We start from the raw sequence: 27,904 nt of genomic DNA, 5'->3' as shown, positions 1-27,904 counted from the left end.
ATGCATAAAGGGGACCAACCGTATGGTGAAAGATTGAAACCAAATTTTCAGTGGTGAGTATTCTGTAGTGTATAAGAAATATGATGCTGTATGCAATACAGTGTTCATTGCAGCACTGTTTACAATAGCCAGGTCATGGAAGCAACCTAAATGTCCATCAACAGATGAATGGATAAAGAAGATGTGGCACATATATACAATGGAATATTATTCAGCCATAAAAAGGAATGAAATTGGGACATTTGTAGAGACATGGATCTAAAGACTGTCATATAGAGTGAAGTAAGTCAGAAAGAGAAAAATAAATATCATATATTAACGCATATATGCAGAATATAGAAAAATGGTACAGATCAACTGGTTTACAAGGCAGAAATAGAGACACAGATGTAGAGAACAAACATATGGACACCAAGTGGGGAAAGTGGGGGGGAGTTGGGGTGGGATGAATTGGGAGATTGGGATTGCCATATATATATTACTATTAAGAAAGAAATATCAAATTGTACACTTTAAATATATGCAGTTTATTGTATGTCAATTATATCTCAATAAAAGTTCTTAAAAAAGAAATATGATGCTGTAGAAATATAATGCTGTGCACATGAAACTTAAAAAATATTATAAACCAATGTCACCTAGAATTTAAAAAAAAAAAAGGAAAGAATAAGGACGGATGAGGAAGAACCACAAATGGGAACTGGGAAGTAGCCAGTGATCCATTATAATCACTAGGAGAGCCAATGAACAAAGTGCTTCCAAGATGAGGAAAAGTTCACTGTGTCAAATATTCTTCTGATAGATCAGGTAAGATCTAAGAATTTGCCTTCAGATTCGGCAACTTGGAAATTATGAATAACTTCATGTGTGAGTTAAGGTTCAACCAGAGAAGCAGAAGTTGTAGGAGATATATATTAAGAGATTTATAGCAAAGAATTGGCTTATGCAATTGTGGGGCCTGGCTAGGCAAGTTTGAATTACAGGTAGGCCACCAGGTAGGACAAGCTGAAACTCTCAGCCATGGGCAGAGGCTGCAGGAGAGAAGAAATTAACATATCCCATCTGGAGACTGGCCAGAACCAGGAAATATTTTTAACAACTTCTTGCTTTTTTACTTTACCTCCTCACCTCCTCCACCCTTTGTTCTATAAAAGAAGCTAGCATCCAAACCGGGGTAGGATGGTTCTTTGGGACACTAGTCCATCATCTTCTCAGTCTGCTGGCTTTCTGAATAAAGTCACTATTCCTTGCCCCAATAACTGATCTCTCAGATTTTTTGGCCCGTCGTGCAGTTAGCAGTATGAGCTTGAACTTGGTAACAGTTCTAGGGCCTTGGTCTCACCTTTACTGATGGAAGCAGAGGAGTTTATCCCAGCACTTAATCCTTACAAACCTTGGTTTCCTCATGGGAATGACAGTTTGACTGGAGAAATTCTCCTGTGAAGCTCCTTCCAGCTATGTGACCCTGTGATTCTAAATCAGCCTTTAAAACAGTTTCATAACTTTTATTTGGCATGAATATTTGGTTCTCAGAATGTTCACTTTTTAAACTCCTTGGACTTCATCAAAATCACATTTAACCCCTTCTTGGCCTCTTTCCATAAGACTGAAAGAACAAACCTAGTACGTTTTGTCTAACTCCTGGCTCCTCTAAGGAATAAGAAGGCATCCTTAGACAGAAAGAGTTTACTTTTCCCTGGGCTTATGTAGCTATATAAAAGTTTCTGTATTTTATTTCATTCACATCTTAGAAAGCTATATTCAGAAAAGTAAAAGCCCCTCACTGTCCCCTCCCCATCCCCCAATCACCTCTAAGCCTTGTGTCAACTCACGTCGTCATCCCTCCAAGGATGAGCCCACAATAGTACATGAGCTGGAACGCTGATCCCCTCTCTAACCATCCAACCTCCTCCCCCAGACCAGCAGTTCTCAAACTGTGGTCCCTGGACCCACAGCATCAGGATCACCCAGGAACCTGGTAAAAACACACGTTCTCTTGCTGCTCCCCAGACCTACTGAATCAGAATCCCTGTCTCTTTCCCCAGGTGATCCTGGTGCATGCTTGAGAACCACAGCTTCAGACACAACATCCAGTTCTCCTAACTTTTCATACTTGTATCCCCGGGCCTTGAAGCTGTTCCTCCTGCTTGGAAAATCCCCCCTTACAGCACCTGCCTCTCACTCCCTTGTGGACCATCTTGGCTATCACCTCCCTGGGAGGTCTCCCACCAGGCGAAAGGACATACGCCCCTCAGCTTGCAAAGAAAACAGCCTGCCACCTTCTATTTATGCATTTCTTATATTGTTTCATGACTATTTACTGGATCTCTGGTCTTATTCCTGAAGACATGAATGCTATCCTCCACATTTAACACAATTTTAAATGCCTGTTATATTTCATGGAGTGTTTAAGACCCTAGGGAATTAGAAGTTTTTTAAAAAAAAGATTGAAATCTTTGTTTCTACTGAAAGGGCCAGACAATAAAAAACGTAAATGAATGCATTTTCTAGCATTACAGTGTTCTTTCGAAGCCAGATATAGTTTCTTTCCCCCACTTTTAGTATTCTGAAGTCAGAATGAGTCTTAATTGATGCCCTATCATGACTTAATGGGCAGTATTTTTTCCTTTCTTAATAGTATATAAAATAATGGTTTGTCTTACAATAAGGTGGCACCTTAGATTTGATGAAATACAGAAAGGTTAAAGATGTCATATGTTATAAAGAGAAAAAAATTAAGCCAGGAAGAAGGATGGGAAATGTAGCTGTGGGGGCAGAATGGGTATCTTTAGAAATAGGATGCTCAGGGAAGATCTCACTGAGAAGGGTGACATTTGAAGACAGACTTGAGGGAGGCAAGGATATGGAGGGGGTGGGAAAAGCCTTCCAGGCAGAAGGAAGAGGAGGGGCAAAGTTTTAAGTACAGGAAAGTGCCTGGTGTCTTAATCTATTTATAACAGAACTTTGAACAGTGTCTGATAAATACCCATAAACGTCTGTTTATATTGATATAATGAACCTCGAACCACTGGTAATGTATAGATACCTGTAGACATGATGATTACAAAATATTTTAACTTCATGCACATGTGGGCAATAGTGACTCCTGGAAACGACAAAGCCTTAATAGGTAAGTGTAAATTCGGGAAAGGAAAGCTTGCCTTGCATAGGTGGTTCCAAACCTTATGATAGGAGTTGGGGAGACATATAAAAATACAGAGATGTATTAAATGTGACCCTTGCCCTCAAGGAGTCCTCCGCTAGCACGAAAAACAGAAAAATAATTAAGGTATAGTCAGAGGAATGTGAAATGTGTTGTTATAGCCACTTAAGAAGGAGCAGTATCTATGTTCATTCATACTCCCGTCAAGGTCTATTTCATATTTCATTCTCTTGGAGGGAAGTTAAGACCAGCCTTTTAGTGGCACTTGGGTTGAACTATCTGCTGTGAGAAGTACATCTACCATACTGTTTGTAGACCCTGACTTTTTATCAAGTCTCCAGCATCAAAGTACTATAGATTGCAGGATATTCTTAAAAAACGAGATCCAAAGAAACAGGCTGCTACTGTGCCAGTTATGTGTCCTGCTACCAATGTTATTTAAAAATAATAATGCATCAAAGGGCTTGAATGTTAGACCAAGCTGTCCAACAAATGCAATTTGCCACTCTGGTCTGGCTTGTGATACGTACCGACCCATGAAAGGATCTCCTCCTCACCCATCTTTGAAAAAGTAGGGGATTCCGGCTGATCTTCAGCTGCCTTGAAGTGCAGGAGAGTCAGGGACTCAAGCCCTATGGTGCTGGCTTCCCTTTCTCTCAGTTCTGATCTTCTTCATGTTACCAGAAAGTCTGTTCCCTCATGGTGGAAGTTCAAGTTTTCACCTTCTGGCAGCTTCAGACCTTACATCCTCTTAGCCAAGTCCAGTGAAGAGCAAGAATATCTTTCCCACAAGCCCTAAGGAGCACCTCATCCTCCCTCATAAGGTCAGATATTGGTCTCTAAATCAATGATCAACAGCACATTCAACATTGCAAGAGTTCTATGGACAGAGAACTGGACACAGGGTTTCCTCCAAGGGAAACAGGGCACAGTTATAGGAAGTAGAAGTGGGTGCTGGGGATGGGTGAAGCAAAGCAAGACATGTCCACTAAACATCCTTTCAAAGCATGAACCCACTGATCATCACACCAGTGAAGGTGACGGCCCCATGTCTCACAGCTCCCAAATGACTCCTACCCTTTTATCCCTTCTTCTCTCTCCTCAACCCCCCTGTCTCCCATCTATACACAAAGAAACACCATACAAAGAGAAAACTATTTGGACATTCTGGCTTTTGTGCATCTCTGGGCCGTTTTCAAGGGAACAATGAAATTTCATGTCTACTACTTTTCAGTTGAAAGAATTCTCTAGACCTGCACCAGGTACTACAGAAGCCACCAGACATCTGTGGCTCTAAAGCAGTTGAAATGTGGCTATTACTGACCAGATTTCAAAGATGTAATAAAAAAAATACAAAACATATGCATATTTAATACAAAATGTTAAATAACATCACTTTTTGTTACTGATTAAATGCTGAAACATTAATATGTTGCATATATTAGGTTAAATAGACTATATTATTAAAATTAATGTTATCCATTTCTTTTTATTTTTGAAAAGTGTGGCTGCAAAACTCATTAAAAAGAAGCAAAATGGTGCTGCCAGAAGCTGGGGGAATAGGAAAGATTTTGCTTAAGGGTACAGACTTGCTAGGTAAATAAGTCTCAGAGATCTAATGGAATATATAATGAATATAGACAACAATACTGTATTATAATCATCAAACTTGGAAGAGACTAGATCTTAACCATCCACACCAAAAAAAAAAAGAAATGACAATTGTGATGTGATAGAGGTGCTATCACTACAATAGCAATCACATTACAAAATATAAATTATCAAATCAATATGCTGTACCCATTAAATTTGCACCATGTTACATGTCAAATGTATTTCAATAAAAATAAATAAATAAAATGTGGCTACCAGAATATTTAAAATTACAATTGTGATTTGCCTTTTATTTCGATCCGGTGGTGCTGCTATTGAGATTTCTATGATACTCTGAGCAGACCATTACTGGTGTTCTCAAAGTCCGGTCCCCTTTGACCAGAAGTATCCACACGACTGGGGGGCCTGTCAGATATGCAATTACTCTGCCCCTTCCCAAACCTACAGAAGCAGCATCTCTGGGCAGGGCCCTTCCTCTGTGTCTTAACAAGCTCTTTGGCTTATCTTAATTCTGTGGCTGCCCTGGCGAGACACAGAGCTAGAAGTACACTTCACTAGTGTTTCTAGAACTAATGACCTAGGAATGGAACTACTGGAAGTTGCAAAGATTAATCTTTGCATAGGGTCAGGTTTACTAAGTTGCTAAGCAATTAAAAATAACGGTTTTCATAATTCAAAAAGATACATGTACCACAATGTTCATTGCAGCACTATTTACAATAGCCAGGACATGGAAGCAACCTAAATGCCCATCAACAGATGAATGGGTAAAGAAGATGTGGCACATATATACAATGGAATATTACTCAGCCATAAAAAGGAATGAAATTGAAGTTATTTGTAGTGAGGTGGATGGACCTAGAGTCTATCATACAGAATGAAGTAAGCTAGAAAGAGAAAAACAAATTTCGTATGCTAACGCATATACAGTATATGAAATCTAGAAAAACGGTACTGATGAACCCAGTGGCAGGACAATAATAAAGATGCAGATGTAGAGAATGGACTTGAGGACATGGGGGGGGAGGGGAAGCTGAGACAAAGTGAGAGAGTAGCATTCACATATATACACTACCAAATGTAAAATAGAGAGTTAGTGGGAAGCTGCTGCATAGCACAGGGAGATCAACAGGATGACCTAGAGTGGTGGGATAGGGAGAGTGGGAGGGAGGCTCAAGAAGGAGGGGATATGGGGATATATGTATGAATACAGCTGATTCACTTTGTCATACAGCAGAAACTGGCACAACAGTGTAAAGCAACTATACTCCAATGAAGAGCTGGAAAAAAAAATACTGGTTTTCACGTTAAAATGTTGAAAAGTAAACACGAATATTTAAGCAAAAACAAGCTCAAGAAAAGGACTGCTTGCAAAAAAGGAGTGAGATAAATAAGTATTCTGCCATTTTGGGTTAAATGAGATTGAAGGACTTGGTTTATAAGTGAACATTTATTGAATTTGCTTCTAAACATTTGATTCTAAATCTGCACCACACCCTTTGTGGTAGGCATTATTAACTCCATTTTACAGGTAAGGAAATTTAGGCAAAACAAGATTAATTAGCTGCCTCAAGTCCACACTTGCTGGAGCCAGACTGAATCAGGCTACAGAGCCCAGGGGCCTTAACATTTTACTTACTGCTGTGCATAGAGCCCAGACCTATCTCAGCTCATCTGCAAAGTGGGTATTTCTACACTAGTTATTCCTGGCTGCTGTTAAAATCATCTGGGGACACTTAAAACCATATTCCTGCCTGGACTCCACCTTCTAATTCCACTGGTCTGAAGTGGCTCCAGGGGTGCTTGAGAGTCCCCAGAACCTCAGAAACAACTCCCGTTTGACAGATGATGGAGATGAGGCTGGGAGACACAAGGAGGAAGAAGTGGGCAGTGGCTAATGAGAGGTTCTATAAATTGGGCTTCTCCAGCTGAGATGTGCATTAAGTCCCCTAGACCACCGTTTTCAATGGAGCTTCTGATGCAGGAGGCCTGGGTGGGACCTGAGATTCTGCAATAACCAGGTGAGGGTGATGCTACTGGTCCACAGACCACACTTCAGCCTCTGAGCAGGGTCTAGATGCCCTCACCCTTGTGATGCTTTCCTGGCTCCCTAGAGAGTGGCCGTTTTCCCAGCAGGCAGTTGGGGAGTTGGTGGGATACTTTGCCCAGATGCATGCCCAGACTGGGGATTCCTTAAGATCCCAGGCCTGATCCCCTTAGGCATCTCCAAGGCCCAGCCTAGGATGAATGCCTCCAAGTGGAGTAAGAGTTCAAGCTCCTGGAGACCTAAAGGATGATTGCTGGAAGCTGAAAAGGAAAATCCCACAGTTATGGCCTAGAAACAGGAACCCCAGTGTCTGGGGTTCAGCTGTCCTCTCACCTGAACTCAGGCTCAGGCTGCCCCCTGTGTTTCTGGCCTCCTTCCACTCCTTCCTGAGTTGAGGAAGTGATGGGACAGGGACCAGCAACCTTGCCCTCCCCAGGGCGGCCACTTTTGTCGGCCTTGCTAGAGGGTCAGAGCACCCTGAAGCTAGTGTTCCAATGTGCATTTTCCCACCCCCACCCTTCTGCAACATTCCTTATCCATGCCTGACTGTCAAGGCCAGTTCCCTGTCTCCCTCCAAGGTTCCCAGGGAACCAGACTTTAGATGGACCCAGAATTGAGGCTTTCCCACACTGCGGCTTTCGCAACCCGTCTCCCAACCCACGGCCCTTTCTGGGGGCACTCGGAGGCCGAGTTCTGTTCTCCGCAGCAGCGGACTCAGAGGCCCAAGGAGAGGAGGAGGTGCCTGGAGCTCTGACAACCTCCACTGCACTCACAGCCCCGAGGTCCTCAGAGACCAGAGACAAGGCCCTTGTTCCCAGAGCAGAAAACCAGAGGAGAGAGAACTTCCCCTTTGGGGAGGGAGGGTATTCGGGTATTCGGGATCTTTCCCAAGATACGTATCTCTCTCTCTCTCTCTCACACACACACACACACACACACACACACACACTCACACACTCACACATACACACACGCGCCTATGCAGCTGTGCGGCTGGGTCCCTACACCAGCCCCCTCCCCGCGAGCCTGGCGACCCCAGGTTCCGGCCCATCAAGTCGGGAAATGAGAGGATCCATCAGCTGGCCCTGAGAGCCGGCCCCAGGCATCCCCCATCTGTGCGCCTTCACAAAGTCCCTGGGGATGAAGCACGCAGCGGCGGTACCCAGGCTCCGGAACCCGCTGACAGGGGCTGAGGCGCGTTGGTCACTGTGGCTTCGGTGCCCTAGGCTCGAAGACCCGCTTGGCTAGGGTTGTGACTCCAGAGCCTGTGGGCGAGGCGGCGGCTACCACCTCTAGAGACCTTGCTCTTTCGCTGACGAAATAAAAAAGGAGTGGGGAGGGGGGGCGGGGGAAGTATTAGAAACACAAAGAACATCCTGGAGGGGAAGGGTAGATTTGGACCTAGACTGCACGTGAGGATGCCACCGAGCTGCTGGGCCAGGGGACACCTCTGGCAGGCAGACCTGGGGCGGCAGAGGCCTGGGCTTGTCACAGGCAGAAGGACTGGGGCACCCACAAATTTGCTTTTAGAGTTAAAAAGTAATCGTGGAGTCGCCACGGAGAAAAATCCGAACGTTAGTGTTACTTTTAGTGTTGCAATTCGAGATTTAGTGTTATTTGAATTTTGGATTTAACGTTATTTATATTTTAAAGGGAATCTCGAGGGATCCCCACAGTGTTTTTCAGGTGTGGGGCCTCCCAGAGTCCTCTCCTGGGCCTCCCATCAGAGAAGAGCAGCGCCGCAGGCCCCCGGCTCCGCGTGCCGTCCACGTGGGACCTCACCCCGGGGGGGGAGGGGGCGCAGGATCACCGTCCGGAGCGGGGACCCTCCGTGGAGAGGAGGCCCCTGGTTTGTCCCTGGCCTTTTTCTTCCGGTTGCGACCTAGAGTAGAGAATACCCTCCGCTCCCACCCCCACCCCACCCCCACATTAGGAAACAAAAACACACAAAAAAACCCCCTTAATCTTAACCTCGCAGGCCTGGGCCTCCAGCAGCCCGGGGCGCCCCGAAGGCGTAGGATTGGGGGTGGGAGGAAGTGAGCGATTTGGTACCGCTTCACCCCCAAGTCAGGAGCCTCGCTTAGCGACCAGGGGACCCTGGTAGAGAGCCCCAGTGAATCAGTCCACCATCTCACCGTCCTATCCCCGGGCCGGGACCCACCCGGCTCCCAGGCCGCCAGCCCCGCCCGCAGAACCGCTTCCCCCGGGGTGCGCTCCCTCTGAGCCTTTTCAGCCGCCTCAGCTTCGATGGTCTCTCAGCAGAGTTTCAAAACCTTGCCACGTCCCAGAGCGGTCCAAGGACCGACCCGCGCTCGGAGAGGATGCCCGCGCGCGGCGAGGATGCCTGAGCGTCCCTGGCTGTGGGGCGCAGCATCCTCTCGACTTCTGCCCTGGAAGCTGGACAGGGCATTTTTCCTCCGGTGCGGATACCACCCTGGCAGGTTAGAAAAGAAAAAAAAAGAGAGACAGACAGAAAGAGAGACACAGAGAGAGCGATTAAAGAAGAGAAGCGAAGCCTCTGTAAGCTGGCCTCCTCCCCCTCCTCTGTGTAACACCCCACCCCGCCCCCAAGCCCCCCGGCTTTCCTCCGGGCGGGGAGGGACCCAGAGAGACGGGGTCTCACCGCCCACCCTCCCCGCCCCAGCGCAGGGTTTGTCAAGGCTTCCCGGGCGCGGGTGCTGCAAAGAAGGTCGCAAGGGAGCCAGGCAACACTTTGTGCCGGGAATTTTCTTCCTCCCTTTCTAGTCCTGACTCCCCTCGACACCGGAACACAAAAGAGCCCGGGGCTGCTGTCGTGCAGCCCACGCCCGCACTTGCTCAACCCCAGCACCTTCGCAACTGATCCTTCTTAGCCGGCTTTGGAGCGGGCGTGGAGCTCACCTTTGCAAGTTTCCCTCTCACCGCTACACCGGGAGGGGCTGCGCGGTGGCGTCCAACGCTGGTGCCAGGCGCCCACGTCTTTCCCAGGCTGAGGTCGCCGCGAACTCCAGGCGGCCCGGCCGCAGCGCCCAGCTCTCGTCGTGCGGGCAGAAGCAGTCGGGTCTGCAGTCCGCAGCCCCAGCCCCGCCAAGCTCCAGACCTTGAGCAACCAGGCCCATGTGCCTCAGTGCCCACCCAAAGGTAACACCGCGGGGCCGCAGTCCGTGAGTCTAGATCCGCGCAAGCTTCTAGCACGTGGGGATAGAAAGCTCTAGTAATGGAATTCCCCAGCGGCTTCTTCTTTTCTTTTTTTCTTTCCTTCCTTCCTTCCTTCCTTCCTTCCTTCCTTCCTTCCTTCTTTCCTTTCTCCCTTTCTTCTTTCCTTCCTTTTTTCTCTTTCTGGAAAGAATTGCTCAGATCACTTACCAACTAAGGTCACCCATAGAAGCGGGACATGCAGTCCTGGAAGGATCCTGTAGGAAAGGCATGTTGAAGAGGAGAGGGGTGAAGCCATTTCTTCCAGAAGCAGTTGTTAGTGGAGTAATAAAGGCAAAGCTAACATATTGCTCCCTAGATTCCCATGCCAGTAGCCTTTGCAATACACTGAAGGCTCTTTCCTCTTTCCCTTTCTTGGTTAAGTTGCAATGGTTTCAAATAAACAGCAATAGAAACATCTCAAACTTCCAAAATGAGAACAGCCTGGGGCACCCCAGGGCTCCAGCTCTGCACCAGCAAAGATTCTTTCCAAGCTCAGCTGACTGGCCGCCCCACTCTCACCCTCCCCTCAATGGCAATTAATATACATTTTCCTTAGTTCCAACACAGCTTCAGGTGAACATGCAGAGAACTTCAAATAGAGAGCTTAAAGAGTAGTTACCTGGGAATAAGAAACTTCGTCATAAAAGAAAGATTAAAGAATTGCATTATCTCAGAACTCAGGTAGCAAACTATTGTAAACAAGCCACAGCTTGTCTAACCTTAAGCCCACTAGGATAGCTGTTAGTATTTCTTGGAGAAAAAACTTCTTAAAGGATTTTTTGAAATTCTCAATTGACTCTTGTCTTTTACAGAGAAGTCCCCAGGCCCCGGAGTTAAGCTTTTCCTCACTGCCAAGAAAGCAGAGAGGACTGATTGTACTCAGTGGCCTAAAAATTTATGTACTGAAGCTAGCAGTAGCTATCAGAAACAGTTTTAAAAACAGTTAACTAATTACTGGCTCAAAAGATGAAAATAATTTCTTTGCTCTTGAATGTTTCAAGAATGATTACTTGGCCTCACCATCTGCTTATTCGAGGTTTTTCGTTCATTTGTTTTGGTCATGTTTTTTGTTTGTTTTTTTGTTTGTTTCTTTTTTTAATGAGAGACTTTGTCCCCTGCGTTCTCTCCTGTGTGAAGGCATTTATCCTAAATGACTAATAAAGGGCATTTTCTAAGAACATTGCCAATGTCTTCTCCATTGGTTACCCTTATTGCAGAAATAGCTTTGTTTCTTTAAAGTAGCTGCAGAAGAGACCGATGACACAAAGGATGAGGGAAATTTCATCAAGGTCATTCAGGCCGAGTGCATCAGAGGGCCAAATTAATTAATTTTCTGATTCTTTCCACATATTCTAGGGCTTGCCAATTTATACACAAAATATTCTTATGTACACTTATTTTTCAGTTCCCATCCCAACAGGGTTTCTACCCTAGAAAGGGTTTCAAAGATTTTCAAAGGCAGTGATTAAATTAAATGAAATAATTGTTCAGCGATAAGTTGAACACAGAAAAGGTTTTGGTAACTAGTAATTTGGGCTTAACAGCTGTGTGCATCTTGTCCAGTTTAGTTAAATTATCCCTGCTTCTGTTATCCATGTGTGCTTCCTTATCTGCATGTATATGTGTGTGTGTGTGTGTTGGGTCAGCGGAGAGCATTGGTGGTGATGGGAAAAGCAGAGCCAGAGTACAGTTTTACATTTCACTGTAAAGTGGACTGAAACATTGACAAGCCAAATTTCAGCTGCAACAAAGCTTAGCTTTCTGCCTTTATTCTACAGATACTAGTCAATTGCTTGTGCAACCAAGTGTAAAGAGATACACCTAATAGTTTGAATATTTAATTTTATTTAGAATGTTTGGCATATGCCATTCTTTTGCATATACCATGTATGGGTAAATTATCAAATAAAGGAGTTAAATAAGGGTTATATATCAATGCTATAAAACATTGTGGATTTGGGGGTCTAATTTCTTTATTGCAAATTGACAAACATAGAAGAATGAAGAGTTACAGTTTTGCACTGACTCTCCTACTTAATATATTTTTCTTCCATCTTCATTGCCCTTCTTTATCTTTCACTTTACATCAATCGTCCATTTCTTTAAGATCTCCCTCTCCAAGAGGCCTCCTTTGGTCAATTCCACCCCACCCTGGAATGGCTGTCTTACTTTTCCTTTCCTTAAACATCTATGCACACATTGTGCCAGGCAACCATACATCTTCAGGTTTCTTCTTATTTTCTTCCACCCAAGCTAAAAGTGCTATACATGCCGGGGGGTTTTCTTCCATATCCATGAAACAGTAACCACTCAGTGACATGCATGAGATTCATAAAGACTAATTCAATGAGTAAATACGAGAATTGAAGAGAATCCTTTGAAGAACTTAGAGGATCTAGAAGAGATTCCAAAGCCAATGCATTTTGACTGCCAGCAGCACTGATGAAATTGATACAGCTATCATCCACATGAGTGTATATGTTTATGTCAGTTTTTCCTACTTTCTCTCCCACTCAAGAAATGAAGAATGGGATGAATTCTGGAAAACTTTGTTACTATCTTAAAATATGACTAATAGTAAGTTTTTCTCCTTTATCACCTCCTTGGTACTTTTAAAGAGCCGATTTTTTTTAAAGGATGATTAGAAAGTATTTAATTAATGGTAGTGAAAGTTGTAGCCATAGTAATCCAACTCCTACTGCAACATGAGAATCACTATAGATAGATAAATAAGCTAATGGATATTTGTGTAGCTATGTTTAAGATTAAACACCTAAAGGGATTTTAAATTATGTTTTAAAGAGGATGCTCCCAAGAAAAGGGATTAAAATTGCTTCTTTCTTTCTTTTAACTCATTCAAGTACTAGTCAAGAAAAAGAACATTTATGTCAGGTATGAAAAGACACCATTTTCCAAAGGAACCACTATTTGATTTGTAAATCAGCTACAACAACTTAAGATTAATGACCAATGCTACTTGCCATCTAATATTTTCTTATAAAGCAGATAACCATCAATTAATTCAGCTGCTCTTTTAACAAGTTATAATTGAGGATATCTGCATTAATGTGTCACAAGAGAAAGTGTCCTAACTTTTATAAATATCTCTTCTACTTGTATACATAATGCTATTTATTTATCTTTGGGTTTCCAAAGTACCAAGCATAGTGCCAGTGGTGGGTACTCAGTTAATTCTTATGGCCTAAATTAATGTGGCTTCTGTTTTCAATGTTTTTATGTTCATTGGCTCAGTTGGCCTAAGCAGACACTCCTGAGCTGTTATCCCAGTTTTTTAGATGAGGAACACTAAAATCTGTTCAAATAATAAGAAATAAATAGTGAATCCTGGACTGAAATCTATTCATTTCTTTCCTCATTTAAGTACTGGAGGGAGAGAGGGAGAGAGAATATATAAATGCTTCATTACATATGTCTCATTGCTTTCTAATGGGTTTAATAACAATTGCTAACATGACAAATCATAATGCATATATAAATTTTACAGCCTCCACTCAACTTATAATAATTGACTTTGTATCAATCACAATTTTGCCTCAGTACTTCTGTATATATTCATTTATGTAAAGTTCTTGAGAAATGTTTGGATGAAATATCAAAATACAGAGATAAATGTAAAGATGTAAAAATGAGTATTAAACATTACTTCATAATTTGAATTGCTATTGATATAATTATTGACATAGGAATAGGCTTGAAAAAATAATTGTAGAGACACTTTGTGGTGAGCAGAATGTCAGAATATTATTATACTTAAAACAGCACTCTAAATTTCAGGAATGTGAGTTAGAGATCTTAGGTTTTAGCTTGTTATTTGGTCATTGAGTAAAGTTTTTTATGAAAATCAACATATGGTATATTTTAGAGTCAGAGTATTATATAAGAAAAAATGAAAATGATCCCTATGAAGTTAAATCATGTGATTTTTCTAATTTAATTTTACTGGCCATGTGACATTGAGGAAGGTCATTTAATTTCTCTGAGTCTCAATTCTGGGGTATGTACAACCACAATAAGGTATATTTTCCTTTGCCTACCTTCTAAGGTTGTAGGGAGGATCAAATTTGACAACATACATGAAAATACTTTGCAATTTTTCCCTTATTATGACATTGTTTTATGATATTATATTGTTGATTATTCATATAATGAAATATCATCTAAGAAATAAAATATTTGGACATCACTACAATTGATTAGGGCAGTATATCTATTGCCGAAAGAGCTGTATTGTGATTTATGGAGCAAAAATTTAAAAATTAAGCAAACTACTAAAAATGTAAATACAGGAATCAACGCAGTAGTATTTGTTTTTTCTGTCCCACTAGAGGCCATAGAGTAGTGTGTGTGTGTGTGCACGCGCCACGCAAACGCACGCGCTTTTATATGAGTATAACTCTTACAAGATCCTAAATAGCCCTCACAAACTTCGGGTTCACTTACATTCCTCTTGACAAGTAGTCACAATATAACGAGGGAGGGTAGGTGACCCCAGAGTTCAAAGTCCTCATGCAATCAGAGAACAGAACTCAGAAACTAAGCCCAAACAGATATACTGCATTGACTGACAGCCTCTTTGGAGGAGGCGTCAATTTAACTTTAAACCCTGAGCTCACTGAGAGCAGGGGAGGAAAGGGGATGGCTCCAAATGCAGGAAACTGTTGCCATAGCATTTCCCTTTTCTATTCCTGCTTCCTCCTCCTCCTCCCCCAAAGCAGCAACAATTTGTGCTCCACCGTTTTCCTTCAGGAACCGGATGCACTTTCAGAAGCCAGGACTCCAGTGGCGTGATGTCTCCACCATCTGACCACTGTACTGGTAGGGATATTGAATAAGTCTGAGGGTGCTGTTAAGTTTCTCAGGGCAGAATCATCTTTGCGGATGCAGTCGCAGCACAGGAAACAGGGAGAATTTTAGCCCTCCCAAATCTCATTGGCCCTCTGCACAAGCCCAGACACAATCACTCCGGCAATACAACCGAATCCTTTCAGCACTCGCAGCCGTGGACAGCTCCCTGGCCGCGCGGTCCTTTTCTCTGCAGTGAGCGGGCTCTCGTTCAGCCTGCCCGGGTCGGTGCCTGTACTCCATTCACTCCAAGTCCGCCCGCGCACACGGAACACGCGCTCCCTCCCTCCTTCCTCTCGGTGCCCCCGCCCCTCGCTCACCCCGGCTCACTCCTGCGGCGACTTTGAGGGATTCCCTCTCGAGCGGCCTCTGCAGCAGCACCTCTGGCCTTATTCACTGCTCAGCTAGCATGCATCTCCGAGGAAGAGCCGTTCTAGGCATGGACAGACTTCGAGTTCTTCTGATGCTGTTCCGTGAGTAGCGTTTCGGCGACCGTCAGAGCAGGGTGCACTCTTGGCAGAGAATAAAACTGGCACAGTAAAGCCAGTAGCTTAAGGTCAAAACATGGCCCTAATGTTTTCCGGGTTTGTTCTTTTCTTTCTTTCCTTTTCTTTTTGCGGGGGATGGGGGGGGGGGTGGGGCGGGGCGGGAGGACCTTCCCCTCAGTGGCAGGGAATTCCCCAGAGAGCCATACACCTGTATGGCAATCCAGACACGATGCTGCACAGGCCTGCTTCGTGGGCTCAGAGAATTGGCAAGAAAGCTTTCGTTTAAAAGTCTGAGATGAAGAAAAAGGCCAGTCGAATTACAAATTTGTAAGCCTTTAAATTTTTTTTTTCATTTTATTTTTATTATAAAGTAACGGCAACGAAGCCAAATTTGTTGGCGCTAGGTCAGAGAAATGGCTCGCAGAGCGCACGGCAGCCAGCAAGGAACTTTGTCACCCCAAAGCCCACAGACCACGACGTTCCTCCACCCTTGTGCTTTAGAAGCCTGGGCTCGCTGAGCCCGGAACCCATAGGATTTTTTGTTTGTTTTTTCCCGCAGATACAATGGCTCCAATCATGGCAGAACAAGAAGTGGAAAATCTCTCAGGCCTTTCCACTAACCCTGAAAAAGATATATTTGTGGTGCGGGAAAATGGGACGACGTGTCTCATGGCAGAGTTTGCAGCCAAATTTATTGTCCCTTATGATGTGTGGGCCAGCAATTATGTGGATGTAAGGCACTTTTTCCCTCCCAGCTTGCTCCTAGGGCTTCAGGGGCGAAGGGCCCCCTCCCTCAAGACCCTGTGAAGACTTGGGTCGCCCGCCCTTCCCCCTGCACCCTGCAGTCTGCTCCTGAATGCTGCATGGGGGTTCCGGCTTGTACCGCCTTCTGCTCGCCCTGCCTGCTTTGAAAGTAAACCCCCCTCTCTCTGCTTCCCTAACGGCCGGGTCTGCACGCAGAGCATCTAACCGCATGTTCCTGGACCTGGGAGCGCGCGCAAAGGAGCGCCCAGGCGTGCGACCCGGAGTTTGGACGCGCCGCCCTTTACAGTCCCCACTGGGGCCCGAGCGCTGAGGGGGTGCGGGGCGTCTGTGTTCCCAGCTGATCACGGAACAGGCTGATATCTCACTGACCCGGGGAGCTGAGGTGAAGGGCCGCTGTGGCCACAACGAATCGGAGCTGCAGGTGTTCTGGGTGGATCGCGCGTACGCACTCAAAATGCTGTTTGTAAAGGTAACTGCTAGTGGGGCGCTTGAAGGGGATGCAGACTCCAGGTGGGTGGAGGTAGGGGCCGCCGCTCGGTTTCCCCACCCAGATCCGCAGGGGCGGTTAACGCGCGCCTCTCCCGCTGGGCAGGAAAGTCACAACACGTCCAAGGGACCCGAGACTACGTGGAGGCTGAGCAAGGTCCAGTTTGTCTACGACTCCTCGGAGAAGACCCATTTTAAAGACGCAGTCAGTGGTGAGTAGAGTCCAGCAAGCGCTGGGGAGGGAGCCTGGGGAAGTGCGGACACTGCAGGGATCGCAGGCTTGGAGGCCGAATTCCTCAGGGTTTTGGAAACTGATCTGGCCTTGCACTCAGCGGCCAAGTCCGCCCTGGGCTAGCTCTCCAAGGCGGAGGAAGCGGAAGCGGGAGAGAGGATGGGTCCTCTGGACCTCAGGCCTCCTAATAGATGCGCAAGAAACCCAAGGCTTAATGATCAGCCGGTTACCCATCACCTGATCCTGGATGAGACGTCTCTAGAGGGCCTGTGTTCCCGTGGCTGCTGGGATGGCTTTCTTAAGATTTGTCCTTTAAAGGAGCACGGAGAAGGGCAAAGCTGTATTTTTATTTTCTTCTGCACCCCGGTTTTTCTTCTTACGCGCTAACATTTCAAGGGGGCAGTATGACTTTCATTTTGGGTCTGAATTTGATGGCCTTCAGATCTTTTGGTGCATAGCTCAGGCCTCACTACGATCCCCAGTCATCCACTGCAGCCACCCCAGAGTGGATTCTGAACCGTGTCCTAATTTATTAGCTTTTCGTGCCCATCACTCCAACAACTCACTCAGATTCTCCAAAAACATTGTGGCAAGGAATATCCAGGCTCCAAGCAACAAGCTTGGTTTCTCCAGGTACCATCAAAGACCACATTTAAATTTATGTAATTAATTTGTAAACTGTCTGACCTGCTCATGATGAAGCTTTCCATCACCTGGGCACCTGAGTTGGGAAAACATTTTTATTGAACACGTACAAGAATACATATGTCATCTCTTCCGTTTCACCCGTTATCATCTGGCAAATAGGGCAATTTCATCTCTTCATCAAAATCGTATCAAACATTTCCCACAATTAAATTAGACCAAAAAAAAGAAAAAGAAAAACTCTTAATCTGGAAAAAGAGAAAAAGGCTGGTGGCAGGCCTCCAAAGAATGTGTATGTGAAAAAGGGCATCTGCCCAGAGCACTAGCAGCAGCCATGCTTTGCTGAAGAAGACGTATTTTTTGCAGGCCAGCGTGAGTTGTAGAAAACCAAGTGACTCTTCTTTGTGTATCTTTGGAATCTGTCATTAGGTCTTACATAGTCAAAAAGGGTTGGGGTTTTAGGTATCACTGTCTTCTTCTTCCAAAAAGAAATTCCAAATTAATATTTAAGGAGCCCATGCTCATAAGAGAATAGATGCATTCCCATCTGCAGAGCTCCAGCCAGGCAAGGCAACAGGGCATGTCAGCAGAGGATTGGAGGAGGCTCTGGGCTAAGAAGCAAGAGCCAACTCTCTGGATCACCACGAGGAGGGTCCTGCCAGCCACAGGGGCCTGACCGTTGCTTTGGGCCTTCCCTGCAGCCGGGAAGCACACAGCCAACTCGCATCACCTCTCTGCCTTGGTCACCCCAGCCGGGAAGTCCTATGAATGTCAAGCTCAGCAGACCATTTCACTAGCCTCCAGCGATCCGCAGAAGACGGTCACCATGATCCTGTCCGCGGTCCACATCCAGCCCTTTGACATCATCTCTGATTTTGTCTTCAGTGAAGGTAGGTCGGTGGGGAGGCAGGGGGAGAGGGAGAGGAAGGAAGCAAAGGCTGACCTCAGGATAGATGTGGAAGGCGACCTGCAAGGGTGCCAGGCTGTTCCCGCTTGGGTTTTCTCTAGGATAACATGGTGCTGCCTCCCTCTATAGTATTTTTCAGAGACTAAACACAGCAAACGATTGTATCAACTTCAATGGCTTTTTCCTTCATCTTCCCTCTCTCTCTTCCTCTTTCACTGCTTTCTTTTCCTCTCTCTTTCTCTCTCTGCCTTTTCTGCATTTTCTTCCTTCCTCCCTCCCATCCTTTTTTCTCTTATTTTTTCATCTTTCTCTTCCTCCCTTCCTTTGTCAAAAGAGGAAACTGGATAGGGAAAAGATAAGAAAATCACCTGGAAAAAAATATAATTTGATGCAAGTTTCCCAAGGAAAAGGCAGCTAAAAATCCCAAGCAGCTATCTAGAGAGCCATGGATTGGAGAAGGGCTGTTGCTTGTGTGGGCCTCAGTTTCTCCATGGTCTCTAGGCACTTCCAACCCTAGGTTCTGCCACTATGAGCCTCAATTTTTGTGTGACCAGAATGCAATAGAGAGGGGTGTGTGTGTTTGTGTGTGTGTGTGTGTGTGTGTATACAGGTCACAGAGAGAGACTCATGAAGACCTGCCTCTGTCCGGCTCTCACCTTTATGTGGAGGGACACCCATGAGGTTCCAAGGAGGCAAGGTCCCTGGTCTGCTCCTTCTAGGGTGTGCAAGAAGGCTTCTTCTCAGTCTGTGTGAGCCCTGGAAGGGCATCAGTCAGGATCCAGGGTGGAGGGAGGGGAGAGGGAGGCAGGTAGGTTCATGGCATCCATATTCTTTTGGTTCTCTGAATCTCAGCAGAAGTAGGGCAGGAGGGGAGCTCACAGGCTGTAATTTGTCCAAATCTAACAACAATTTACACTGGGCAAGTGTGGGGTAAGTGAATTCTTCCATTCATTTGTTTCCTCTCTCTATTGTCTGGAGGAGGTGGTTAAAGGCAGTTCAATATTCTCGTTTATTCCTTGTGGTTAAGAAATGGGGAGAGATTCTGATAGCTTTATGGAGGCCCGCCTTTGGGCTGAGGACCCCCAGGTGAATAGAACCGTTCAAATGTGTAGGATATTAAGGAATCCCCATCTGGGGCACACACAGATCATCAGAAGGCATTTGGGAATTCCTAAGTTAAGCTGTCCTTGAGAGAAAGGCCTCCTTCTTATTTGGCTTTGTATTTTTAGCACCTAATACAGTGCTTGGCACATTGTAGATGCCCTGTTAATTTTGGCTGAATTGATATTCTGAAGCTGTGGGCTCAATTAATGGAGACTTGCAAATGCATCAGTGTCAAGCAAATCAGAATTTAATAGATGTAGTACAGCTGTTCCATGCTTACCTGTTATGGCTGGTACTTGTATGGGCTATTCCATCTTAATGTGTTTCCTACAAAATTGAAGCTAAACTAAACATCAAGATCTTAACACTAAAAAATACTGTTGATTATGAAAGTATAAATGTAATAGTGTTTTTCTTAAACTGAGTACAGTAAATATAATTAAAAGTAACTGGACATGATTATGGATGACCCAGAATTCATTTTGAAAATATTGGATCATGTAGTCCCCAGGATCCCTACCATAGATGCTTTTGAATTTATATAGGTACTTTCAATAGTCTCTAATTACTCTTTGTGTTTCCCTGGTCAGCTGTTTTTAGACACTTCTTCACTTCTTGGTACTACGGGTGCTATAATGGCTGCTTTTTACTAGTTCCTCATCACAGACTCACCCTAACCCATTCTGGTTTATTTCTAAGTTGTTGCTTAGGGTCATTTAAGAATGGAGAAATCAAATCTCATAGATGTTAGAACTGTGTACAAAAGAAGAGTAAAGGAGTACTGAGTAAGGACCAGGGCTACTTTCCTAAAAATCAGTGATATTCTTGGCATAGACTTAATGATGTTTTTGCATAAAAAGCAGTTTTTATTCACTTTCAGGGCCTAAATGGATAGACTTAGAGAGTCTGTAAGCACGTGTAACTTCCTAAATGCAGATATATTAAGCACAAGCAAATTGCAGTTGTCTCACACAGGCTTTTCTGGGTAATAATTAGGATGCTGCCTCCTCTATGGTGCCCTGGGGCTCGAGCCTTGATGCTCCTGGGAGGAGGCAAACCTCATTCAGAGTCACTCACTGGATCGATGTGCCTTTGTGTGGCAGGGCTTCTTTTGTTCCTGGCTCCCCCTGACTGTGCCGCTCAGCACCTACCTCCGGTGTGTTTTGTAAGAGATCATTTTATCTGATTTGGTGGAACCCGAAAGATTCCTTTCGGTGTGACTTTTCAGGACCTGGCACTTGGCCTGCCACTCCACAGAATAGAAGGAGGCTCTGGATGTGTTGCTGATGGCTGTGTGGGTGTGAGTGGAGCCTGGCTGTGTGGCGGGTGGGTATCTGGTCATATGCCGGATGACCACTGCAGGGCTGTGTACATGCAGGACCCGCAGCAAAATGGCTTCCAATGAAGAATCTGTTCCCTGTGTAAGGAGGTCATGGCTGGCAGTGGCAGTCTCTCACCTACCTCCTTCATAGAGTCTGAGAAATGCAAGGAAAGGACAGTGGAATGGATTAGTGGACACTCACAGGGTCTGAGAGCAGCCCAAATGAGGATGATGTCTTTATCACACAAATCACTGATCCGCAACAAATGTCTCTTAGCCCAGCCTGGCTCCAGTTGCACTGTGCACAGTTCTAGTGATTTTGTTATCATGACAAGTCTGGTTCAGTAGGTCTGGGGGTGGGGCTCAAGATGCTCCAATTCTAGCAAACTCCCTGGTGATACTGCTGGTCCATGGCAAACTGTAGGTGGATGGAGGAGAGGGGATGGTTGAGAGATTTTGAGCTGATCAAGGAAAGTGACATGACTATGAGAGGCGCTAACACATAAGCTTCATTGGGTGGCACTTGGGCAGAGTTGTGGATGGAAAGCCCCTCTTAGCATCGACTCTCCAGAAGAAGGCTTGCAGCACCCTGGGACCACTAGCTAGAAGGAGAGGAGGGTTAGGGCTCTCCTGGCAGGGAGAGGGGTGTCAGGAGGGGCTAATGGGTCTAGGGGATGTCACTCGGCAGCCTGGGGAGGAGTCTTGGGGTCAGAGAGCTCTGAGGGATGCAGAAGCTCAGGGCCTTATCTGTCTTATCAGTGGGTAACAGCTATTGGGTGAGGCAGGTAGGTCCTAAATGGCTAAATGTGTTTGGACTGTTTTTTAAATAATTAAATGTGTAAAAGTTTGACTTTGGCACAGGTGAGCTGTTGAGCTAACGGGTCTCAGCCTGCAGTGAAACTATAAACCACCAAGGGGCCAATCTACAGAGGCCAGCTTGTTTCTATAACAAATACACTTGGTGCGGCGCCTCTCAGCCTGCACTTCAAGGCAGCCCATGTGGCTCAGCTGGTGTTGGGTAACTTGTCCTTCCACAACTCATTCCTGGTAGTGTGTCCCTACCAGGAGACAGGCCCAGGAGAATTCTAACTGTGATGGGATGGGGGATGCATCACTGGGAGGGAACAAATCAGCCTGGGTGTTTTAATGGCTTGAATTGAAGGCAACTCTCATGCATAATGACAGAAGAAACATAATAGAACACATGATAGAACGTGAAGGTACCTCTGTGCCCCTTTGCTAAAGACTAGGTTTAACAGATATTTAAGTTGCCACATACAGACTGGGCCCTCCTTTTTGTTTTTCTTAATAAACTTTATTTATTTATTTATTTATTGGTTGAGTTAGGTCTTCATTGCTGTGCGTGGGCTTTCTCTAGTTGTGGAGAGCAGGGACGTCTCTTCCCATTGTGGTGGGCGGCCTTCTCGTTGTGGTGGATTCTCTTGTTGCGGAGGCTTCTCTTGTTGTGGAGCATGGGCTCTAGGCTCGAGGGCTTCAGTAGTTGTGGAGCATGGGCTCAGTAGTTGTGGCTCAAGGGCTCTAGAGCGCAGGCTCAGTAGTTGTGGCGCATGGGCTTAGTTGCTGCATGGTATGTGGGATCTTCCCGACCCAGGGATCATCTCCCCATTGGCAAGTGGATTTTTAACCACTGCGCCACCAGGGAAGTCCTGGGCCCCTCTTAATTCTCAAGGGGGGAGACAAAAAAATAAAGAGAGCTGTGAAGAAGGTACCGTGATCCCTGTTTACAGTGGAGAAACTCTAGGCTCAGGGAAGTGAAGTTACTGGCCAAGGCTGTGCTCCTGGTGGCTGCCAGGGCTGGGACGGGAGCCTGTCTTTGGGTATCAGATCCTGTACTCTTAGCCTCTCCGAGCCTCAGCTGCTCCTGCTGAGTGACTGTACCTAACATGTGAATGCAGGGGGCCATCTTCAGAAAGGTTGTCAAGTGCTCCGAATTTGTGAGCTTTTTTCATTGCTTCTAACAGCGTGATCGGGAGATACCACCTGATCTGTGTTTTACCCAGATCCCTTGGAAAAACAATCTGTGTTTTAGTGGAACCGAACATACACCACACCCCGGTAGAGCACCCCGAGGTGGCTGCCGTGCTGCAAACCGGAGAAGGGTGTGCCGATGCTGATCAGAGTGCTGTGTACACGTGTGGTTTACACGGCATCTCCCGACCAAGAAATGTGCCACTTGGGTAGTTGCTCCTCCTCAGAACCTCCTAAGGAAGCATCCAGAGACAATCCTGTTATTAACACCACAGAGAACTGTGATGAGGGCTGGAATACAGAAGCCCAGCACAGGGCCATGTAGCCAGCCAGTTCTAGAATTCTGTATGCTTGATCCTAGTGTTTGAGGTTGGGTTCCCCAAGGAGCACATCCTCTGTGAGTATGGGGCAAGTAGTTTATTTAGGAGGTGATTCTAGAAAGCACTGCTAGGGGAGTGGAGAAGTGAGGTGGGAAGGCAAGGCAGCTAGAACAGGTGGGTAAGTGAGCAGATTACCACCATGGGCACTGGGGCTCACACTGCTGGAACCTCCAGGAAAGAGGGTGGAACCCACTTGAGTTATCCCACCAACTCCCATCTGCCTTTGATGGCTGCCAGGGTTGGGGAGGCAGGCATTGACTCTCCGGGATGTCTAAACTGCCTTGTAGTCAAAGCCCATTGGAATGGGTGGGAATGGTGAATGCCAAGGGCATAAGACCCTGTCTGTGTCTGCTACACCTACTATTGGGATATAGAAACTTTCCCTGCCCTGGTGGAGGTGACAGGATAGTGGGAAAGAGTTTCTGCAACTCTTCCTTGTGCACAGGGGTGTTCCTGGCACACAGTGGCATCAATCAGTAATTGTTTTTCTTGTCTTATTTCTTATTGTGCTTATATCTTGGTGAGAGTATCTGCTTGTCTCCAGCCAAAGATCTCCAAAGCCCACTCATCTTAACAGCTTTTCAGTACATAAAATACCTTTTGCTGAGTTTACAGGAGTCCCGAGCTAGCCCAGAGATAATATGGAAAGAGGGGCAAACCCCTCCCTCCCGTTGCCCTATCAGACAGCAGAGGGAAGCACAGCCAGCAAAAGCCTTGCACTCCTTCTCCAACAAGATAAGTCTGTGGCATTAGCAGAGCTGGAAAGAGCAATCAGCTTGCCTCCTGGTCTGTTGCCCATCTCAATGCTGTTTGTTTGGAGCTGCTCTTCATTAAGACCTCTTACAGTTCATTTGCCTCAGGGAGTAAATACAACTTTAAAATGCTGTGGTCATCAAACAAAACAAAATAAAACATGCCTAGAAAACAGAACCTAAGATGATTCTGGATTGCAATGGAGGCACCAGGTTTATGGCTGAGGGGACCTGAGCTGGCAGCTGGCAATTATGCAGTTTTGTCTGATCTGTCTTCATCTGGTTCTTTCCAATGACTGGGCTGCTTGTTGCTTTTTCCAGTCATGGGTCATCCACCCTGGGCCTCTGTTTTGTGTTCTCTGAAACTGGAAGTCCAGCATGGGCAGAGGTGTGAGGGACCCCAAAACCTGTGGAGGTGGACAGGGAGTCAGGTCTCTGAGCACCCAAAGCCAGATACTGAGCTGGGCTAAGCCAAAGGATGCTCTTCTCCTAGGCAGAGATCAAAGCCAGCTGTCTTTGTTTTATAATCTGTGGGTTGTATAATCAGTTTATTGCACACTATCTTAACCCTGGGGTCTGTAGTGTTTGTGTATAGAATTCAGGGGGTCTGTAAATTTCAATGGGAAACATAAAAATTTACATCTTTATTTTCACTAATTTCTAATGAATATTTAACATTTCCTTTCATTTTCAATAAAGGTAACAACCCACATTAGTATTAGTCATACCTATGACTTTGTCGCCAATAGAAATGATAGACACTTTCTTCCCACATGTTTATGGAGATCTTGCAAAGTAGCAATTATGTTTCTCACTACTTTGCAATCACAGCCAGTATACATGTGTACTAATAAATACATATATAACTGTACCTCAAAGTATTTTAAAATATTTTAACAGCGGAACTTCAGCATAGTTCATTTTCTTTGTAATCTTATGTATTTTATTTTTATGCATTTATAAGTATTCTGAGAAGGGGAGATAGTTTCATCACACTGACACTAAAAAGATGATAATCTCTGCTTTAGTGGGTCATGACCAGCACTATTTTAAATGAAAGAGAATAGAATAGAGGATAAATTATTAGAGGCACAAAGTAAGGAAAATCATTTTTTTAAATAAAACTTTGGTTTTAGTTATGTATGTATATGTATGTTCTGGGTTGGAATGTAAAATATTGTTTCTCCTGGGGGTCAAAGGCAGAGTTTGAAAACATTGGCTTAAGCCTGAGAGAGGAATGCATGTCTTTTTTTAATGGGCTCACAGTTTCTCATCTAAAACCCTGAGGCTAGATGTTTTTCAGAATTCAGAGTATTTTGGATCTTAGGAAGATAATACAGTGCATTGTCCATGTACTATATAAGACCCAGAAGAGTGAGGGAAGCTTCTGTAATCAAACATATTAATGTATCTGTTTCCCACAGTGAAACACCTTAATGTTCGTGCTAAGGAGAAGAAATTGGAATCAGAGCAGCCTGATGTTGGTTCAAGCCAGCTTTTAGCTGCCAAATGAATGATACAGAGTACTTGTGGTTTCTAGAGCTGTGTGGATTTTGGGTTGGTGGGCAAGGGAAGGAAAACTCAGGAATTCCCCTCTATTTGACCACTTAATGAATGGGGATGGGTGGGGATGGGGATTCAGTATTTTTCATGATAATTTTTGACGTCCCCTTATTTTCTCATAATTACTTTTGACCTGTCCAGAGTTTCATACTCCCTTTCTATTCTCCTTTCTGTGGTGTGTTTAGTTCAGGTTTTTTTCCTAAGGCAAAAAACCAATTTTTAAAGAAATAAACTATGATAATATTTTAACCATAATTTTTTTGCCAATATACGTCATGCTTTTCTCCTCCTTCTTCCTTAAAGAATGGTGAATTAGATGTTATTCCCCATAACTATACCAAGGTTATTTTCCATTTAAGGATGATACTTTTGGCACCACAATTCTGACACCACAGTCCTGATATGTGGGGTGTAAATACATCAAACTCTACACTTTCTTTTTTAAATGGTAGTGTAATTTACATATATCAAAATGTACAAATCTGAAGTAGTAACTCAATATGTTTTTACCTGTACTTGCAACCACATAACCCTCACCTAAATCAACATAAAGAATATTTTCATCACACCTGAAGTTCTCAAGTCCTGTTCCCCAGGACACACTATTCCCCACTTTTCTGACTCCAATCATCGTAGACGTAGTTTTACCTGTTCTTGAACTTCATATAAATGTAGTCATACAACATGCACTCTTTTGTGTCTGACAGTTTTCACTCCACATAATGATTTTGAGATTCACCCATTTTGTTACATGTAGCCATAGTTCATTCCTTTGTGTTGTTGATTAATATTCCGTTGTATGAATATACCACAGTTTATTTAGCCATTCCACGTTGATGGACATTTTGGTTGTTTCTGTTTTTAGGCTATTATGAATAAAGCTTCTATGAACATTTATGTTCAAGACTTTTTGTGTCCAAATGTTTTCATTGTTTTGGGGTAAATTCCTAGGAATGGAATGCTGGGTTATAAGGTAGGTGTATATTTACCTTTATTAGGAACTGCTAAACAGATTTACAAGTGAAGTGATTGTACCATTTCCCACCGATGGTGGATAAGAATTCCAGTTGCTCTGTATCACTAACACTGGGTATTTTCAGGCTTTTTGAAAGCTGTGTATTTGTCTGCGATTCTATGTACGTTATATATCAATAAAAGGTTTTAAAAATTAAACAATAAAAATGATAGTGATTGTGTCTAATGCCAAAACTCTGAAAATTTACATAAATCATTTGAATGTTTTATTGACATCGGCCAGGAATCCACTAACCTGAACGTTGCCCTGTTTAATTGATGTATTTGTATTTTACACTACGCAGAAATATTAAGGGATTAGGCTTTAAGTTTGGTTGGGAAATATTGTTTCTGAAAAGAATATCTCCCTAAAGTTTCCTTGAGAAATCTTTTCACCTCTATCTGCCTTTTACTTTTGTTGAGCAGACTTATGATTCAGAATATTTTGGCAGGAGCTCATTGCTTTTCTTCTTCTTTCCCATTTCAGAGCATAAATGCCCAGTGGACGAGCGGGAGCAGCTGGAGGAAACTTTGCCCCTAATTTTGGGACTCATCTTGGGCCTCGTCATTGTAGTAACGCTGGTGATTTACCACATCCATCACAAAATGACTGCCAACCAGGTCCAGATCCCTAGGGACCGATCCCAATATAAGCACATGGGCTAGGAGCCATTAGGCGGACAGCCCCCAGCCCCCCTGCGCCGGCTGGATCAGGTAGAGAAACAAAAGCACTTTCCACCTGTACATGGGATATACCAACATAGCTACAATCAAACAGACCTGGGTATTCAAGGCTTGCTTGGCCTGCATCCATGCTTAAACCCCGGGATGGGGATGAGGGATTCTCTTGGATTCACGGGATGAAGGACAGTTGTTCCTTCCATGCTGGGGAGTGGGAGAGAGGGGTCAGCCAGCTTCCATGCTCATGGTGGTTTGGCTTTCACTCTCCAAGGAGCAACACATAAAACTCGGAGGGGTATCTGACTCTGAAGTTTAGGGATTGGAACCACACTTTGTTTGGAAAGACAGCCCTTAAGTTTCAAGAGGAATACTGGATGCTTTGCTCCCTTGAACACAGATGGCTTACCTTATACTGTCGTCAGTGCACACAAAGCACGGCCTCATGCTCCCTGCAGCAAGACCCCTGAAAGTGACCCATGCTTCTGGCTGGCGTTCTGCATGTCTAGTGATTGTTGTGGGAATGTTTCACTGCCACCTGCACCCAGTGAATTCACAGCACAAGAACCTGTTTAATGTAACTAGGCAGAGTTGTTTGGACTTCATAGTGTGTCAGGTCCAAGTAAGGGGACCTGAAGAATCAACCCATGTGAGTTTGTTTTTCAAAATGAATTAAAACGCACTACTGTCTAACATTTGGCTGCTTTCTTGAAATA

At 44.7% G+C, this 27,904-nt stretch overlaps 1 protein-coding gene across 1 annotated transcript; it reads left to right on the top strand.

Annotated features, from left to right (window-relative positions):
* On the top strand, positions 1–27,881 carry LAMP5 (lysosomal associated membrane protein family member 5). The gene is given in 12 exon segments (XM_057704092.1): positions 1–53; positions 7,403–7,687; positions 8,478–8,673; positions 9,058–9,265; positions 9,677–9,944; positions 15,011–15,095; positions 15,097–15,337; positions 15,912–16,084; positions 16,455–16,586; positions 16,710–16,815; positions 18,182–18,370; positions 26,998–27,881. Coding segments are annotated over 12 exon segments (2,115 nt in total). The 3' UTR covers positions 27,177–27,881.
* The last annotated feature ends 23 nt before the right edge of the window (positions 27,882–27,904 follow it).

This window comes from Hippopotamus amphibius, chromosome 12 (genome assembly GCF_030028045.1).
Source record: "Hippopotamus amphibius kiboko isolate mHipAmp2 chromosome 12, mHipAmp2.hap2, whole genome shotgun sequence".
Taxonomy (NCBI): Eukaryota; Metazoa; Chordata; class Mammalia; order Artiodactyla; family Hippopotamidae; genus Hippopotamus; species Hippopotamus amphibius.
This window is presented reverse-complemented; position numbering and strand designations above follow the sequence as displayed.